Source organism: Python bivittatus, unplaced genomic scaffold, assembly GCF_059951505.1.
Source record: "Python bivittatus isolate LINGU-HERP-01145 unplaced genomic scaffold, Pbiv_v1 ctg000430_np1212, whole genome shotgun sequence".
Lineage (NCBI taxonomy): Eukaryota > Metazoa > Chordata > Lepidosauria > Squamata > Pythonidae > Python > Python bivittatus.
Window position 1 is genome coordinate 5,806,259 of NW_028277071.1, and position 19,205 is coordinate 5,825,463.

The following is a 19,205-nucleotide window of genomic DNA, read 5'->3' on the forward strand; positions in this document are numbered from 1 at the left end:
AAGAACGGAAGGAAAGAAAGCCGGTTTGTGTATATCCCTCCAAGCCAAAATGAAACTATATGATGCCCAACTTCATACATTATGCTAAGCCATAATGCTGTTTGTTTGGTTTTAGCCTACTGTACTATGCGGCTCACCAGAAACACTAAGTCAGGTTGGGGAACCTACAACTCCCCAATGGTGTTGAACTAAAACTCCCATTGTAACCAGTATTGGGCAGTTGCTCAGTAGTATCTAAAGGACCCCAGGTTCACCTCTTTTGCATTAGTGAAACACATATGGAGTGTTTCAAATGCAAGAATGAAAGGATAATAGATTAATCAAAGCATATGCTATCCCCTCTCTTCCACTTGCCTTCAGATCCAAGCCCCCCAACCCTTTTCAAACAATTGAACTCGCCTAGCAGATCATGGAGTTACCCACAGCTGGGTAAAACCTGAACTCTCTAGTTACATTTCCAAAAACAGCAGACCACAGCTGGGGTTCACATGAAACCTTAAGCCACAAATCACTAACTGTACTTTTATCTAGTGTGTTGTGCAAGCTTAGTCCGTGTGGTTAGTTTGTGGTTAAGTATGTCATTCAAACCCAGAAAATTTAGACTGGGTGTTACTATCTGTGTTGAACCCTGGTCTGTAGATTATGAGACAATACAGGTGTTTGAAATCTCAATACAGATGTCAGTAGCCATATCAGGCAATGGCCATACTACAGTATTATAAAATCTTGTCTCCTCTGGCCTTCCCATTCAAGCTACCTTCACTTCATAGGCTTGTCCCATGGTTAACTAAACCATAGTTTCACTCAACCTGATCTTTTGAGTTTGCACTACATCTTTTGTTAAAACAGGGTCAGCTCATTTATGGTTAGGGGTGTTGTGCAAACATAGCCTCTTTTTAATTTTGGGGGGGAAATATCATTTTTACTGGCCCAGACGCAACATCCTGTCACACACACATCTAATAAATGAAACTTTTCCTAAGATGAAGAGGATATATAGTATGATATTTTCCCAATTAAGTACTTGAGTCTGATTTTCAAATATTCAAAGCAGAAGCATTTGGTTGGGAACAAGCAGAACTACTTCTAACTGCGAAGGATAATTTTCTTTTGGTAAAGAATTAAACTCACCTTTTCATCCAGTTTCTGTATCTGCTGGGAGTCTTTAGCCTCACATACACTCACTTGGTACTAAGTGGTGACTGATGAAAATCAAGGAAGTCAGTTTCTCACTGAGCAAATCTTGTCTGTTTCAGCTGTGAAGCTCTTTCACTTTCTATTCTTCCAGAAAGGGCTTATGTTTCATAACAAGTGTGATTTTTTTTTTTAAAAAAGTGCCCTGTATTCAACTGGATGTGCCTGAGCGAAGAAGAACCTAAAACGAATAAATGAAGGGAAATTCTATTCTTTGCACGCCCAGACTTGCTCAAGTCCCTTAAACTGGCACCTCTTCAAAATCTGAAACTGAATTTGTTTGCACAGCAATAAGCAGATGTGGCTGGTGCAACCTCCACAAAATAAGTGGTCAAGTTTAAACTTTTGGTCTTTTACAATTTCCTGGCAAATGGGGTAGAATGAAAACGAGGCTATAAAGGGGTTCCTTATCATTCAACCAAGAAGGAAGTTTGTTTTTAGCATATTTTAATGAATTCATTAATATTTATCTAGTTTAATTCATTTTTATTCTATTTTTACTGTAAACTGCCCAGAGTCACTCCACAGTGAGATGGGCGGTGACAAATTTGAAATATAAATAAATAAATAAATAATAAAAATAAAATAAAATAAAAAGTCCAAGTCATCAGGAAGGATCCATTCCATGTTGGATCACTCTCCCTTTGTGTCTGAAGAATCAGTTGTGTTTTTAGGCTGCACAACGGGCAGAAATTCAACCAGTGATGCTTTCGTCATCGTGGCGTGTGTGTTCCTTCTGTGGAATATCTACCCATTCAGCAAATGTTAAAGGCTCTGTTCATGTCTTATCTTTTTATTGTCCTACATCTCCATCCAAGGAAATGAATAAGAATGTCCCTTTTCCCCACATTTTATAACATTACAACATTCGGTGACTCCTTTTATGTTCTTTAAGCAAGTTGTCATGCTTAATGTCATTAGGGTTCTTTCTCACAGTCAAGACTTAATTTTTTAAATTTATTTATTTATTTATATTTCAAATTTGTCACTGCCCATCTTACTGCAGAGCGGCTCTGGGTGGTTGATGAAGATGAAACGTTCACCACTGAAAAACTATTTTTTTTTTTTTGTCTGCGCTCAGTCATTACTGACCCTGCAGTGACTGCTTGGACGAGTCCTTGCAGTTTTCAAGGCAATTGTTTCAGAAGTGGTTTGCCAGAGCCTCCTTCCTAGAGCAGAGCCCAGCTGGTGAGCACAGGAGGCGGGGTTTCCGTTGCTTCGCGCCCTTTTCGGGCAAGCGCGGTTTCACGCTTACCGGCAACTGCTCCCGACTCCCGTGTAAGGCGCCACCAGCATTTTTCCTCCCACCGGAGTGAGAGTACCCATTTATCTATTCACATGAGTTTCGACCTGTTGGGTTGACAGGAACTGGGGAGGAAACAGGAGCTCACCCTGTTTAGCGTGAAGGCTGGACTCGAACCGCCGAAGCGTCAGCCATTTCTGGCTGGCAACTTTCAGCATCATTAAGCTGCTGCGCCACCGCGTCCCCCACCGAAAAACTATACTGGCATGAAATTTCCTGTGCAGTCCTTGGGGGTCTCTGAGCTTCGCTCTTTTCTTGCAAATGTTTCATTACCCAGCTAGGTAACATCTTCAGTGCTAGAATGGGATGGAGTTTGCTCTCTGTTTATATACTGTGGCATGCCCTGCCAGTGTTGGGGGGGGGGTTGTTTGAAATTTCCTGCCCCCACTAGCAATTCTGATCCTGGCACAGGCACAATTTCAGCAAATAGTGGTGCATGGTGTGTTAAGGAAAGGGATAAGGGTGGATTTCTGGTTTTGATTCCTTCTTTTGCCACCAAACTGTTGGCTAAAAAAATAGCCACCAAGCCCTCTCTGTAAGGTGGGATTGGGCTGGAAGAGGAGACGTGTTTTGACAGACGGCTACCTCAGCAAGTTTAGCTGTCAACCCTCTCTCTGGTTTTCTGCAAATGTTTTGCGTCAGTTCATTCAAAGGGAGCCTGGCTTCTTTTTGACCATGATTGATGGGTTGATTATGTGACATCCAATGTGTGTTGACTCTTAGTGACCACATAATTAGATTTGCTCCAGGAGGATCTGTCCCCAGCCTGGTCCTTCGGGTCTTCCAAGATTTTGAACATGGGTTTAGTGCTATACCAGAAGAGCAACAGCAGGTTTGAACAACAGTTGACAGACAGGAATGGGGCAAGGGTAGGGTTTGCTTGAAAGCACTGCCCTACATCAACATACAGCTCCTCCACCGTGACTGCTCATCAGCTCCTGTTTAAATTGATCCAGCTTTGGGAGCTGGCTTGGAGACCTGATAGGAACAAAGGGAGAACTTGATTTTTTTTTTAGATTTTTTTTAATCCCGCCTTTCTTATTTTTATAAGTAACTCAAGGCAGCGAACATACCTAATCCTCCTTCCTCCTCCTATTTTCCCCACAGTAACAACCCTGGGAGGTGAGTTGGGCTGAGAGGGAGTGACTGGCCCAAAGTCACCCAGCCGGCTTTCATGGCTAAGGCGGGACTAGAACTCACCATCTCCTGCTTTCTAGCCTGACGCCTGAACCACTAGACCAAACTGAGTCTAAAAAAAGAAACTCTCATTGCCCAAAGCAGAATGACCTTGGAAGACAGCATCCAGGGAGCAGAAAGGAAGGGGTTGGCCCATACCAGCCTAGAGGTGTTGAGCTGAGCTGAGCTTCCTCACTAGGGATCACCAAGAGAAAGCATGTCAGATTCCATCCATGTCAAAGTCTGTTTCAGGAGTAGGGGGGAAACACTCCTGAACTTGTCTTAAATCTTATTGGAATGAGCAGGAGTCACTGCTAAATAAAACCTGTCTGTAAGCACCAATGTTGAAGGTGCTGCATCACTTACCAGTAGAGCACATTGAAAGTGCTGGTTCTTAATGAGGTACATGGTGCAGCTCCAGATGACATTAGCCAACACCTTTCCTGATCAGAATCTGCCTGCCCAGGTCTGTCATGGCAACAGAGCCTGTTGAGAGTATCCCGCCATGCTTCTCAGTTACATGGAGGGTAGGCATGTCCTCTCAATAATTATGTCCCTTTATGGGAGTTTCTTCCCCCGGAGGTATGTGCATCTCTCAGCCAGTTTTTCCTCAGGCCAAGCATTCAAAGGAACCTTTCTACATCCTCCCTCACATGTTTTACATTACAGGAATTTTTTCAAAAGCTAGTCCCTTTCTATTTCTGTATCACAGGCAAGCCTCTGGACTTAACTTTATACTCAGAAAAGGGACTCATATTGATTAGAAAGCCAACATGTTTAAGCAGTATGAGCCTTCTCAAGGCTGGTGCTCCTTGTGTAGTATGGCTGAGTTCACGCATTGTGACAAAAAGAAACCATGGTTTCTTTTAAGCTTTGGTTTCCCACATTGGGCTAAGGCAGTGTTTCTCAACCTTGGCAGCTTTAAGATGTGTGGACTTCAACTCTCAGAATTCCCCAGCCAGTCATGCTGGCTGGGGAATTCTGGGAGTTGAAGTCCACACATCTTAAAGCTGCCAAGGTTGAGAAACACTGGTCTAAGCCATTGTAAAACACAGTGACTAGATTCCCATATGGAAGCCAAAAGCAACAAATTGCATCAGAGCTTCATGGTCGAAAGTTCCTCTTTCAATAAAGGCCACCCATTGGGGATTATATGGTGAATGCAAGGAATCCAAGTGGCCACCCCAATTTGGCCAGGCAAGGATTATTTACTGATTTAGCAAATTATACTTTTGATCCGGAGAACTCCTCCCTTTGCTACTTTTGATAAGGGGAAAGAAAGGGCGAAGGAACGCCTTTCTTCACTGCTGTGTGAAAGCGTCACCCACACGGCCTTGAGTCAACAGCCAGCTTTGCTGCCTTCTCTCTTCTGCCCATCACCAGCCAAGGGAAAAACATTGGCCAATAGTGGAGAACATATATGTAGTTCAGGGTTGAACGGTTGTCTTCTCGGTGATCTCTGAGCATGATTATTTTCCTGTAGACATTTCATTACTAGGCTAGGTAACACCATCAGTGTAGGGAACAATGCAGTTTCCTGGCTGTTTCTACTGGTCAACCATGACCCTGAAGCTGGAATGGAGGAGATCCAGCTAATGGTCCCTGGCTCCCATATAATATTAACTGAAGGAATCTCGAGCTAACAGATTATTTAAACACTGATGACGCAAGTGGTAATATCACAATGTCGATCTCACCCTCTTATACTTGTATCCCCAAGTTGTCTTGTGGCTTCTTAATGTATGTTTTGCCTCTTGTTCTCCATTTCCCTCCCCTCTCCCGACAGATTACTACGAGTGAGAGAATGGAACACACTATCCTCTTGGCAGTCCCCAGATTTCCTGATTAAGTATCACTGCCCAGGATGTGAGCAACAATCACTATAAGGGTCATGCATTCTGGGAACTTTAAGGGTTCCTGGTTTCCAACAATAAATGAGAGGAGAAGGACAAAATATAGCAAACTAAAACATGAGTGACTAGGGGATGGGATACATGAAGGAAGCAGGAATTCCTTCAGTGAGATTTCAAGGGCTGGGGCAAATCATCCTTAAATTTCATGTCCTACCACGTAACTTTTCCCCATTCCACATTGTCTGTAAATACAGATGTTTCCTCTCCGATGCGAGGGCTTTTTTGGTGACTTAGAATCACATGAGGGTGAGTCAGCCCCTCTGCTCTTTATGCATGTGTTTCTTATACTGTAAAAACAAAAGAAAATATGCCCAGTAAACCACAGCAGCATTTCTCTGTGGATTGTGGACATATTAATGGATTATAACTGTTTTTCATTCATGCAGTACATACCATGTCAGGAGCATATCGAAAACAAAAAACGGAGCCTATATCAAAGAAAGAGATAGTTCTTAAGAAGGATTTTATGGCATGCAGTGCTATCAGTTTTTTTCTATTTAGCCAAATGTCCAAAACAAGCTAAGAACCATATCTTATTCTAAAGGTTGTATTTGAATAAAGACAGATCTAACGAAGTTTAATGAGGAAAGACGGAATAAGCTGGCTCTTCTCCTTCTTCTAGAACTTGCAGCTGCTAACCAAACTTAGACTTCTCGCCACTCCATTTCAGCAATTGGAATAAGGAACGTTGCAGGACTGTGTTTCAGTAAAGTAGGTCTTGCTTTTAATACTATGCATGCTTGAACAGAACATTAATATTCAACAAAAGCTAAAAGGAAACAAGTTTTTAGTAAAAACAGGAAAGTCAAGGCTCTTCCAGATACAGGCAGAGAATCAGCACTTATAATGAGAGGTGAGTTTTCCTATTGATCCCATGGGATTTGCAATTGATCCCACCGGATTTGCAATTGCATACAATGTTGGCACATCTCTGTGCCTACAACAGTATACCTGTGGAAGGAGGAAGTTCTGTTTTAAAGCAGTGAATGCCACTTCTAGAATGTCAAAATATTGCTGCCTGGATTCTAAAGGGATGGTCTGTTCTGTCCTTGGAAAGATTCTTGTCTTGTTCTGGCTCCTATTGTAGGTTTAGCTTGCAAAGGCAGATTTGCCCAAATGCAGAACTGCCAGAATACCAGCATTAGGAGTTTGGAAGGCAGAGAATTTTTGTCACCATGGCAAGCACAGAAATGTAAGGAAATGGTACCAACAGGGGGAAGGGATGGATGCTTAGGCACAGGCCCAACAGGGTGGTAACTGCTGGCTAGCTCTCATTCTTGATAAACTGTTGGCCAGAAAATGCAAATGTTGATTGGCTGGTGGTTCTCCACAATGTCTGTAGTCTCTCAAAAATATAAAGGTGCCCGTGCTTATAGAGTCCTGACATCCAAACAGATCTGAAACTAATCAAAACAGCCTGAATCAAGTTGGGGTACATCTTAAACTGGGAATGAAATCTGGTCAGATGAAAGTACCCACTGATGGATGAACCACAGATAAACTTAGCTGAAGATCTTGGGTGATTTTCTTTGTTCCCTACATTGTTCCCTTCTTTGTTCCCTACATTGATGGTGCTACTCTTTGACTCAAAGCTCTGAAATTTCAGTGTAAGATCATCCTCAAATTTCAGGTCACAGAGATGAATATTATCCTTGCCAGACTAAAGTTGTACTGCCAGATTTTTCTTCTCTCTCTCCTTCTCCAGGTTGCAAAATCATCTTGAATGTTTTGGGTGTATTTCCTTCTCTTCAGTAGTGATACTTTGGCCTCCATATATACCATAGATAGAGTTGACATTCTGAACAAAACCTCAGTGAGGGCTCTGAAATGTAGTAGTAGATCCCACATGATGACTTTCCAGTTGTATTGGACACTGCAACTTCCCTCTTGCTATCTCTCCTACTTAATCATATTCACAGGATGGCATCCTGGAGTCATGAATAGACAGGCCAGCCAGATCCCAAGCCACCACCAGTGGAGGAGAAACCCAGACTGCTGACCCTACACATTATTCCCACCAGCAACAATTTGCAATCAGCAGACTGGGAGGCAGGAGGTGATGGTGAGGAATCATTATGGCATGTTGAACCAGCTTCTTTGAGTATTACCGAGAGAAAAGACAGGATCTTCACCTGCCATGCTGTTGCGTTTCACAGCAGTCTTTGGTCTCTGGAAGTAGCTATTTTGTAATGACAAACAATAGAAATACCTGTATTCGTGGTGATGCAATTGCCTAGGACTTTCAAGGCAGATGGGTCCATCATAGCTTGCCATTCTAAGAACCATAAAACTGGAAGAGCCGCTGTTTAAGTTGATTGTCTTTTCCTGCCTCTCCTCTTTTTCTTCTATGCCATATCTGATAAACCTGATGGAAGATTGTTTGGTACAGCTGCTATAAATAAAATTAATTAATTCACTATCATAGGGCTATAACTATAGATTCTTCTGTAGTTTAAAAAAAATGCACGTGAGCTTCCAGGAAACAAAACATGAGTCTGAGAAGAGTTAACTAATAAGCCTGATTGGTAAATATAGCCTTGTGCAATAAACTTGTAGGTCTCATGTTGACTGAATCATCTTCAAACAAAGACATCAAAGTTCAGAAGATGAGAAATGTTCTGTTCTTTCTAACCCCAAGTTCGTGTAGTGAAATGGAGCCAAAATGGGAGATTTCAGTACACAAGGGGGAATTGAGCGGTTGGTAGAAGTACAACTAGTCTTCCTTTTTTAAAACAAATGCATAAGAAATAAAGCTTTCTGTATCACTGGTATATAACTCCAGTTCTGATTGCTCAGATGGACAGTTAATTTTCTAAAAACTTTGGGAAATGCAATCATCTGGTCAAACGTTATTTTCATATTTGGTGACAATATGGGAAAGCTCAACAATTCTGGAACATGGTTTACGTGAGTATGACATAAATTTTAAAAGTTGAATTCCCATTCCAAGCTGCAATATTCTTCTTAGTTTTTACTCAACCGTATATTCCCATAAAGTATACTGAATTAACTTGGTACATGTTAACTGCTGTGAGGATACGTTATGCCTTATGTTGGAAAGTTTGATCCAGTTTGTGGATGAATGGCTAACTTGTGGGAGTCTGTTTTGATGTTCAAAATAATTTTGTATCTTAAAAGTAAATCGGATATAGAATATCATTCCGTTTGGAAACTGTTTCTAGATTACAGTTTCATATGTGGATTTGTACCGCGTGTAAAATTTGGGTTTTTCTTTACGTAAAGTCTTATTATTTCAGCTTTACAGAATGTTTTAAATCAGAAGACACCTTTAACAGTATGGATAGAATCAATTGTAATTTATAATCTCATTTTATTATCTATACTCTGATGACTATTATTCCAGATGTTTATTTTTCTCTTTAATGTTCTACAGCAAGACGCCATTTTTGAAAGCAATATAATTCACTCGACCATTTATAACAAACTAATGGAATGCTGAAAAACTTCCACGATACAGTAATTGTAAACCTCCTCTATACTTTGCACTGCACTTTTTTTAATCCCTTTTTCCCCCTCTGTTTTGTTCACTTATTTTCATGTTAAAATGCTTCTTTCTCTCTCTGAATAAAGCTTTCTCCTCATCGAATGCAAACACAAAGGGAGGCACCACAGATTTCTAATGATGTAGCTCAGTGTTTTTCAACCTTAGCAACTTTAAGAATTCCCCAGCCAGGAGTTGAAGTCCACATATCTTAAAGTTGCTAAGGTTGAGAAACACTGAATAGCAACTAACCTGGCAACTTTTTTTTAGAAGAATGCAATGCCCACTTTTCTGTTTATATCCTAGTTTGGAATACACAAACCCGCATTCACGTTTTAGACGAGATACGAGAGCTTTCACCAACACTCTCACCTGTGGCTCAGCGTCCTAAGGCTGCATTTATATGAGGCACCTCCATTTTTATTTTCTTTAAATATAAAGATTATGTATAAGGGGCTTTCTGACAAAAATACTTCCCCTTTTGTGGGGAGGGGGGGAAAGTTAGAAGTCTCTTTCTCTCTTTTGGTAAAATCAAGTTTCTCCTTGAATTTCCATTCCTCATTCCTCCCACAACCCTCCCAAGAAGTGGGATGTCCACTTCTTGCATGACATCACGAGGAACTCTTCACGGCTAAAAGAAAAAAACAAAGATCCTTCTGGGAAAACTTAAAATGGCAACTTTCCCTCCCACCTCTGGATTCTGGGCAGGAATTTTTCAAATCAGGAGCAGCGAACTAAAAAGGAGAAATGAAACTAAAAGACACCAAATATTCTTGGGCTTTGCAAAGGCAAGATGAGTACATATGCTGCCATGAAAAACCATTTCTCTCTTATTTTTTTTTTCTCCCTCTCTCTCTTTTTAAAATTTCTTCTATAATTCTAGCCACGTGTGCTAGAAGCGGGAAGAAGTGGGAAGCAGAGGGAACAAGAAAGCAGAAGGACCTTTTTTGCAGAAATTTTCATTAGGAATGGACCTGCTTGTTTAGAGAAGGAGTGGTGGGTAAGTCTCTATCTATCTATCTATCTATCTATCTATCTATCTATCTATCTATCTATCTATCTATCTAATCTTGTTTTAAAACAAACAAAAAAATATAGCAAGGAAGTAGGTCAACCAGAAAGCGAGAGGGTGGCTGTGATGACAGCAGAGACCAAAAGACAATGGCAGTGTGAAGGTGAAACGGGGAAGGTCAGATTGCCACTGTCTCCTTTAGAATGAGAGGACAAGTGAAACCTTCTCCTTTGTTGCAGAGCAAATCCAGCAGTGATGGATTTCTGGCTGTCACCCGGTCATTAAAACAGAATTGATGTCAGAAAAGGCAAGTGGCTACCCCCAGACAGGAATGGATGATGATGAAGATGATGATGATTTTCCTTCCCATTCCAGTGCTTGCGTGGGGCTTCTGGAACAAAGCAACTTATGGTTACTTCCATAGCTGCTTCTTTGTGTCCAGCTGCCACACATTCACGTGTGTCCTCAGCCACAGAATTTACTTAGTGGACCATTATCACTCAGTCTTATCCAAATGTGTACCATCTGAAGCTCCTGGACCATTTCTGGTCCATTAAAGATTGGATGCTCCCCAGTGGACCCCCCAAATTTAATATCAAATAATGCAGATCCCCACTGCACCTCCTTCCTCTTTTGACTACAAGCTGCTTTAATAATACTTAAGATATCTCTCTGTTTCATAGGAAAGATGTTCATATGACTGATTCACATTTTCTGTGATGTTTTGTGACACCTCCAAAGCCCTGCCATAAACAACGACTGTTGCTTTTTTCTCCCCAGGATGATTCAGAAACCAGCTGCCTAGGGATAAGGAACTCTATCCAAGCAATCATGTCCCAGCTGCGCCTCTTCCTAGTGGTCCTCCTTCCATTTCTCTCCCTTCTCCCACTGACAGCCACCAGCCACTGTGAGCCACACGCCAGCGCTGACTGCAAGAAACATGCCAGCTTTGTACCTGGCCATAACTTCATTGGGGAAGGAGTTGATATCACCAGTCTGGAGAGAAAAGGGGCTTTTGTGGTGGACATCAGCAAGTGGCAGGGTCCCAATGGGACATGTACCCTGTGTAGGAATCGTCTGATGCGTGGGCAATGGCAGAAACTCCCCTTGGTTGGGGAGGACTGGCGAGAGAGGCAAACCTGCCGCCGGCAAGCAACCAACTTTGTGGATGAGTTAGACATGGATGTGGCAAATGCAGCAGCCCAAGAAATAGGGAATGATTGGAAAATGGAGTTTGCTGAGGATCTGAAGAAATACTGGAAGCAGGACCTGGGGCTTTCCAACACCCAGGTGGTTTTTACTGGATCTCGCTCTCAAATGACCCTTTTTGCACACCAGAAATCCCATCAGGACCGGTATAGCTTTCTGAGGCGTGAGATCGAATGTGAATATTACAGGTAAGGATCACTTCAGAGCATAACCAGGGGGCTGCAGTAGCCAAGGAGCTGAAGAAAAAAAGAACCTTTTCAGGAGATGCTTGGAACATGTTACACCAGTCCCAAAGTTTAACACTGAGGAAATAATTTCATATGTTGAAACGTAACCCTGAGGATCTCCCCATATTTGGTGTGGTTCTTTTTCTGAGCCATTGAAAATGTGAGGCAATCTTTACTGAAAATGCATCTTTCGGAGAAGAAAGAGTACTTGAATTTTACTGGCCCCAGTCTGATTAAAAATGTGCGCGCCGGGCAATTGCCCCAACAGGCAGAGAACTAAGTCCACATAGGAACAGAGCTAGTCCCATTAGCATTGAAACATTATTTAAATCAGGGGTCCCCAAATTCTTTAGCTCACTGACCCCTTCATGAAGTTTCAGATTGTTCATTGATCCCCAAACATTTATGATATGAAAATAATTTACTACAAATAATAATAATAATAGACCCCTTGGATAGTCCCATTGGCTCTTGACCACTTTGGGGAACCCTGATTTAAATCCACCCATCCAAACCCTGTTCCAAAGCTATGAAATGTTGAACTTCTCTTGGATTTTGGGGAAAGTGATGTCAGCTGCAGGGTCCGGAATTGCAGTTGACCAGTTCCTATTATGGAAGCTCCAATGGGCTATGAATACTATAACAGTGACCAGGCTATGCCAAGTCTGAGAGGGCCCAGAGGCTTCTGGCAACTATTGTCCAGCTACAAAATCTGCTTTGGGAGGGGGCAAAGTGCTTGATGGGTGGCGGTAGCATGACTGCAATAATCTGAGGACACTGGCTGTCCAAGTCCATTCATTCTTGTTTCAGGACTGGTTGAGGGAATGAATTAGTCTTTGTCATCCTGAAGAGTAATCCTTATACAGAGACAGATGAGATAGCTCTAACTTGTTGTCTCTTCTTAATCCTCCAGCCACATTTGATATCACCAGCTATAGGGTCCTCCGGGAACAACTCCATGACATCAAAGTTGGAGGCCCTGTGTTGCAGTATTTCCATTCAAAATCAGTTTGAGGGGGAGTGGGATTGAAGGCCTGTGTTACGGACTCATGCCGGTTATATTGTGAGATAACCTGAGGCACTGTTTCATCCCCAGTTCTATTTGACCTCTATATGAATCTATTGGATGAGGTCATTAGGGGCTTTGGAGCCTGTGTTATTGGCATACTCAAATGTTGAGGACACACAATTCCATTTCTTGGTTGCATCTGAGTCAGGGGTGCCTGTGCACAACCAACATTGGTCTTTGGATGCAATAGCAGGCTGGATGGTAGCCTGAAGCTGAACTTTCTCAGAATGAGGGTTTGTGGCTAAGAGTTGGATAACTGCTCTGTACTGGATGGGATTGTGCTCCCCCTGAAAAAATGGATATGTAGTTTGGAGACCTTTGTGGAATCATCCCAGGTATCAGAATTTCAAGGGGTCTCCATGGCCAAAGATCCTACCGTTTGCTGACACAGCAACCTTTCTTAGAGAGAGATAAGATAGCTCTGTAACGTTCCTTGTCCCTGTTCTCCCAACACATTTAACTGGCTCAAGTTGGGGTGGGGTTAGCTTGTTGTACGACCCCTACCTACAACATGGATTGTAGGTAATTGATAATTACCTAGATAATTGATCCAGACAACTAAACCCAAGGTGGTAAATTTTATCTCCAAACAGACTCAGTCATGGACAGGGTTAAATTCCATTTTGTCAGCTGAGTTATAGGAACACCACACAAAGTCAACTGACCCATTGTTTATACTTAGTTCTCCCCCCCCCCCCCCAAAAAAAAGGGGATGAAGATAAAGGGTGGTTAAAAAACAACAAGCATTTCCATTACTGAACTCACTGGCAAGGTATAGCAACACACTGAGTGGGTACTGTTGTGGCAGAAAGACCTAGCCCCTTATGACTTGCTTGCTAATACAGCTAGTAAAGACACAGAGCTCTGCCAGTTCTTTGGTGTACGGTTTTCGCAGATACCAAATACCTCCTGGAGAAAATAAGGAAAATAAGGAGGGGCTCAGTAATTCCAAAACTGGTGATTTTTGGCCCTATTGGTGTAATGGTGTGCTGCCAGGATCATTGGTTAGGACTGGGTCAGTGACTGATGGGATTAAGAGTGTTGTGGGAACAGAGCTCTCCTTAAGAATGATTCAGAAGTTACAGTTAGTGCAGAATGCCAGAGCTAGGTTTTTCAGTGAGATACTTTACCATTAAGGATGTGCAAAACTCACTGATTCAGGAATGGAATAGAATGTTCCAGAGAACTCAAGAAAGTTCTGTGTCCCCTCTGGACCATGCCATTTGAGGGGCAATTGGGTGGTTTCTGGAAATAAATCCTCTGAACTGGAAGCAGCTTGAGGAGTCCAGGACATGGCATTCCAGATTAAATAGCCTCTTTCAGGGCCAAAACACTCCAGGATATCTTGACCCATTTTTGGTTAAGAGGATATATTTTTGGAAACCACCAAACACCCGTGGAATGGTATGATCTGGTGTTAGACTTCGTATCAAACGCAGCAATAAATCTCAGGACTCCAAACACTTAAACCCATAACCAGGAACTTGGTTTGTGTAGAAACTTTACAGACATGATCTAGCTAGGTAGATAAATTCCTTAACTGCAGACAAAAAAGAAGTCATGTGTGTGCAGAAGATCTCTCTACTGCACACACAGAAGTACAGTTTAAATCTTAGGCTTTTTCCTCTAGCCTTTTCAACTCAACAAACTTTTGGCTATTTTTTTCCCACCATGAGAGTTGAAGACATTTGTTCAGAGTTTACATAACAGTACTATCTGGCAGTATAATCACTGAATCCCACCTAAACACAATCAGCCTTTATGCCCTGACTAGGCAGGAAATGTTCTTGAGAACATTCCATTCAAGTTTAACACACGTGTGTGTGTGTGTGTATGTGTGATTCTTGTACTAAAGTGTCTATTAGCAGGTTTTTTCCAACATGTTGGCTTAGAAAGTGTGTGGACTTCAACTCTCAGAACTCCTCATATTGGCTGAGGAATTCTGGGAGTTGAAGTCCAAACATCTTAAAGTTGCCAAGTTTGAGAAACACTGGCAGAAGGACTTAGGCAGCACTATACAGAATTGGCTGCTTCCGTTTAAGCCTCTCCAAACATTCTGGGGAGTAGAATGTCTTCTTTATCATACTATATCCTGTTATTCATTGAGTTATTACACAAAGGCAGATCTTCTCTGTAATGGCACCCACAATATACATCACATTCCCCACAGAGGTGTGGAACATTTTTGCCATAGATAAAAAAACTGTTTGCTTAATTTTTTCCTGGATTTTCTCTTTCTTTTTATTAGCTGCCATAATATCTATATATTTATTAAATGATTTTTTAAAAATCACTCTATTTATTTGGTGTTTTATAGTTTGTTATGTATTCATTGCACTTTGAATATGAACCATCTGATAATTTTTTTAAACATTAAAATTGGTATATAAACCATATTGTGAATAATAAAAGTGACCGTGCTGGTCCAAATTTGGGTTAAAGGTTTGCAGTTTACTTTAACTTACATCCACAGGTGTAATCCCCATCAAAAAGGAAGGAATCCCCATCAAAAAGGTCAGCTAAACTGACCAAGGAGGAAAGGTAGCCATAATGGCCTTTTCTGCCATGGTGTGGAGGGAGGAAGGAATGGCCTTGAAGGACAGGAGGTAGAGCTGCTACCAAGACTATGGTCAGATAAAAGAAACCTGAGTCCAGGGCAGGAATGTAACGTGAGAAAATGTCTCAGACAAGCCCCTCCCTAGTTCTCACAAAGACAGAGGGAGGGAGGGCTGAGTTCACATTCAGCTTTGCAAATTTCTGTTACTGTAGCTTTACAATAAAAGTACTGCTGACCTACAAGGCATTGGATTCCTCGTCTGATCCACCTTGAAGGGCTGACACATGGTGTCCACCCTTTGAATCATCATCCCTCTGGAGCAGAGTTTCTCAACCTTGGCAGCTTTGAGATGTGTGGACTTCAACTCCCAGAATTCCCCAGTCAGTTGAGAAGCCCTCCTCTAGAGATTAGATTGGCCCTGTCCCTACTGGCCTTTTGTGAGGCCTTGGCAACCTGGTTCAGCCCTCAAGCCTGGGGCCCCTAGTGTGCGACAGAGCCCACTTCCTGATTGTGTTAATGGCTGCTTTTGTGATTTTTCCCAGCTGTTGTGTGTTCTATTTTTTGTATATGTATATACGCTTAACTTATTTTTAATATTGTTAGCCATCCAAAGTCATGTATTTGAGATGGGCAGCCATATAAATTGATTAAATAAATAAATAGAAAATGGGGTTTGGTATGCGCATATGACACAGAATACTGCTGACAATATTCTGCTTTTCTCATTCTTATCCTTTGCAGTCTGAGACTTCAGCAGAGTCCTCTGCTATCCTCCCACTTTGTTCAGGCCATAGATAGGTTGCCCCATAATTATGATCCAGAGGAATACCAGCATTTCATCAATATCTATGGCACCCACTATATGAACCGGGTGCATCTAGGTGGGCGAGCTCGCTTCTTAGTGGCCTTGAAAACTTGCGCCATGGCCTTAATGGGATTCACAGCTGAGAAACTCAAGGAATGCTTGGACTTGGAGGCATCCCTACGTCATAACGGGCTTTCGGGATTTTTTTCCCTTAGTTCCGAATGTGATAAGCTCTGGGTCAGGAAAACAAGAGGGAACTTCTATGACATGTATAGCAGCCAGCACGTAGAGGTGGTAGGAGGACACAAGCAGATGCTTTTCTCAGATAGCAGAAACATGCAGCTCCTCACAGAGTGGATGGAGACCACCAAAACAACCCCTGGGCTGATATCTTATTCCGTTTTATCTCTACACACCTTGTTGAACCAAGAGGATCCAAGGAGGAATTTGCTAAAGCGAGCCATTGTGAGCTACATCAACCAGAGAGCCCTAAGGAGAGACTGTCTCCAAAGTTGTCCTGAAGGGAGCTTCCACAGCTCAGACCGAAGGTGCATCTGCATGTGCAAGGCCAACACTGTCGTCAACGAGAAATGCTGTGCTACTGAGCGGGGCAGGGCCTACCTCATGTTCTATGTGGACAGTGCATCTGATCTTTGGGGTGACCATTTTTCTTCCACAGATGCCTATGTCAAATTTTTTTTTCAAAATCAGGAAAGGCGCACAAGGATCATCAATGGAAACAACAATCCTCAGTGGTTAGAAGCACTGCACTTTGGGGCTGTCACGTTGGAAGGCAGCGACTACTTTGAGGTGGAGATTTGGGACAGTGACGTCTGGCATGATGACCTTTTGCAGAAATGTTATGGAAGGCTGTATGCAGAAATGAGAGAGGAAGTCTGGCTCAAATGCCATCCCTCTTATGGATATGTTAAATTCTATTACATGTTGAAGTGTGCTCCCACTCTGACCGGATCCAGCTGCCATAACTATCTCCCCTCACATCTGCCAACCTCATATTTCAATGACACTAATCCCCATTTGGGAGCTTTGTCCTTGTCCCACAGATTTCGTGACCAGGTGCTACATGAGTAGGACGCATCCTGATAAATCAAGGTGCTATGCAGGGACCGAGTTGGAAAGACTCTGTTGTGGTGTCCCTATGAATTTTCTTCTATAGGTCAACTAGGAAACAGTTGTTTAACAGATGATTCCCACAAACATGTATAAATTCAGGTGGGCTCAATAATTTCTTCCTCCTTAACTCTTTTATTATGATACACTAGTGCTTTTCCAAGTGGTCTTTTTACACTATACAGTGGACCATGTATCAGGGCACCCAGTTGTGAACTTGTAACATGATATGAATCCCTTCTTGCATATACCATAATCAAATCCTATATGGATCATATTATTTGTATTTATAGTCAGAGAAACAGCAGCCTGCTGTGAGAGGTTAATTACACGTGCTCACATATGTTTCAGAGAAGGACTACTAGAAACCAAGCCTTGTTAGGAACAGTTAAAGGACTTAGGTATATTTAGTCTGCAAAAGAAAGTACTAAGGGGAGATAGAATAGCAATCTTCAGATATACAAAAGATGTCATATAGATGAGTGAGTACATTTGTTATGGGTTATCCCTAGCAGCAGGACCAGAATTCACTGGGAAAGGAGGTAGATTCAGGGAAGAGCTGTCAACCAGTGGAAGTCTGTCTCATGATGTGGGATGTTCTTAATTGGAAGTCTTCAGACAGAGGCTGGAGAGCAACCTGTCCAAAATTGTGGGGCAAACCTTGCACTAAGCAGGGTGTTGGACCAGGTGACTTCTGAGATAGCTTCCAACACTATGATTCTGTGCAATATTTGGAGCCTGTAAAGCTAGCATTAGCACCAGGTCCCACTGTTACTAGGATCAATTCATACTGATTGATCCCTTTTCTGCCAACATACAGTACATGGAACCCTGAAACTGGTGGTTCCTGTACGAGGATGGCTGCCATTTTGAAGGATGACTTCCTCAACCTCTCCAATTATAAGTCCTGGCTTACCTATGCACCCACAGAAAAGATCCTGGACCAGATTCTCCCTGTACTATTCAAGCTTCACCTCTAATTGATTTCAGCCACTTTCACGCAATACATACAAAATATAGAGAAATAAATCTTCATAGCTGTCCTTAAACATGGTGTATGCTCTTTTTTCCCTTCATCACTATGTTATCTTAGAAAACCATTCCTTCGTCATTCTGACCATAAAGTTGATTTGCACGAATTCATGGGTTTTCTGTAGGACTATGGACATTGCATGGATGATGAACGCTAAACGTGAAGACCATTTTTCATGGATGGATAGCATCATCTTCCTTTAGTAGCAGAGAAGGAGGTGGGCTTTCATTCCAGTAATTCAGCTGAAACCAAACTCCATCTGGCTTTGTCATCTAAAATTGTCATCTCCAACTGGCTTTGCTCCCTTCTGGAATTTCTCCTAAAATTGTAATCTCCAACCTGATGCCCTCCAAATGTGATGGGCTCCAACTCAGATAATTTCCAGCTACTAATGCAGGCTAGGAATGTGCATTGCCTTAGAATAGTTTTAATGGCCTTCTTAGTCATTATTTAACTGAAAATTGCAGAATGTCTAGGAGATGGACTACATATTGCTCTTTCCTTGGTGTTAGAGTTACTCAGATCATCTCTCTTTCGGTATTATAGGCTGTGGATCAGAAAACTGAGCCTGGGTTGATTTTAAATCCTTTATAGATCACCTAGAAACGTTAATCCCATCATAAATTTTTGTTAATGATTACTTTACTAGCAAGTTCAGTGGTGAGTGCTGATAAATACCTGGAGTCATATCAGTTCCTGTGAGAAACAGGAGGGTGGTAACAAAAATCATTGGGATTATAGGTTTTTTTTTAATCCATGGATTAAATATGGTGTAAATACTGTAGAATACTTTTTCTAATACTCTACGTCTGATTAAGAGAATTTTTTAAAAATCCATGTTACTTACAAGACACTACTTATCAAGACACTTATGTTAATTCAGATGATTCAATGATTAAGGGGGAAAAACTGTACAGTTTTGTGATATTTTAAAGAACAACTTTTTATAAGTAACATGGATTTTTAAAAATTCTCTTAATCGCATGGAGGGTATTAGAAAAACTGTTCTATTTACACTGTGTGTAATCCGTGATTTTTGTAGAAAACATCTGTAACCCTGACAATTGACTGGTA

At 41.8% G+C, this 19,205-nt stretch overlaps 1 protein-coding gene across 1 annotated transcript; it reads left to right on the plus strand.

Annotated features, from left to right (window-relative positions):
* The first annotated feature begins 8,204 nt into the window (after positions 1-8,204).
* On the plus strand, positions 8,205-18,136 carry LOC103057932 (perforin-1-like). Its single transcript, XM_025173107.2, has 4 exons — positions 8,205-8,493; positions 9,972-10,088; positions 10,881-11,497; positions 15,904-18,136. Exons 1-4 carry the CDS (start codon positions 8,485-8,487, stop codon positions 17,057-17,059), a joined length of 1,899 nt encoding a protein of 632 aa, XP_025028875.1. The 5' UTR covers positions 8,205-8,484; the 3' UTR covers positions 17,060-18,136.
* Positions 18,137-19,205: the final 1,069 nt, after the last annotated feature.

What these genes read in the sequence shown, in the direction of transcription:
- LOC103057932 (XM_025173107.2), top strand. An exon ending in GTTTAGAGAAGGAGTGGTGG is followed by an intron (nt 10,089 to 10,880) that starts GTAAGTCTCTAT and finishes TTTTCTCCCCAG; the next exon opens with GATGATTCAGAAACCAGCTG. An exon ending in ATCGAATGTGAATATTACAG is followed by an intron (nt 11,498 to 15,903) that starts GTAAGGATCACT and finishes TATCCTTTGCAG; the next exon opens with TCTGAGACTTCAGCAGAGTC.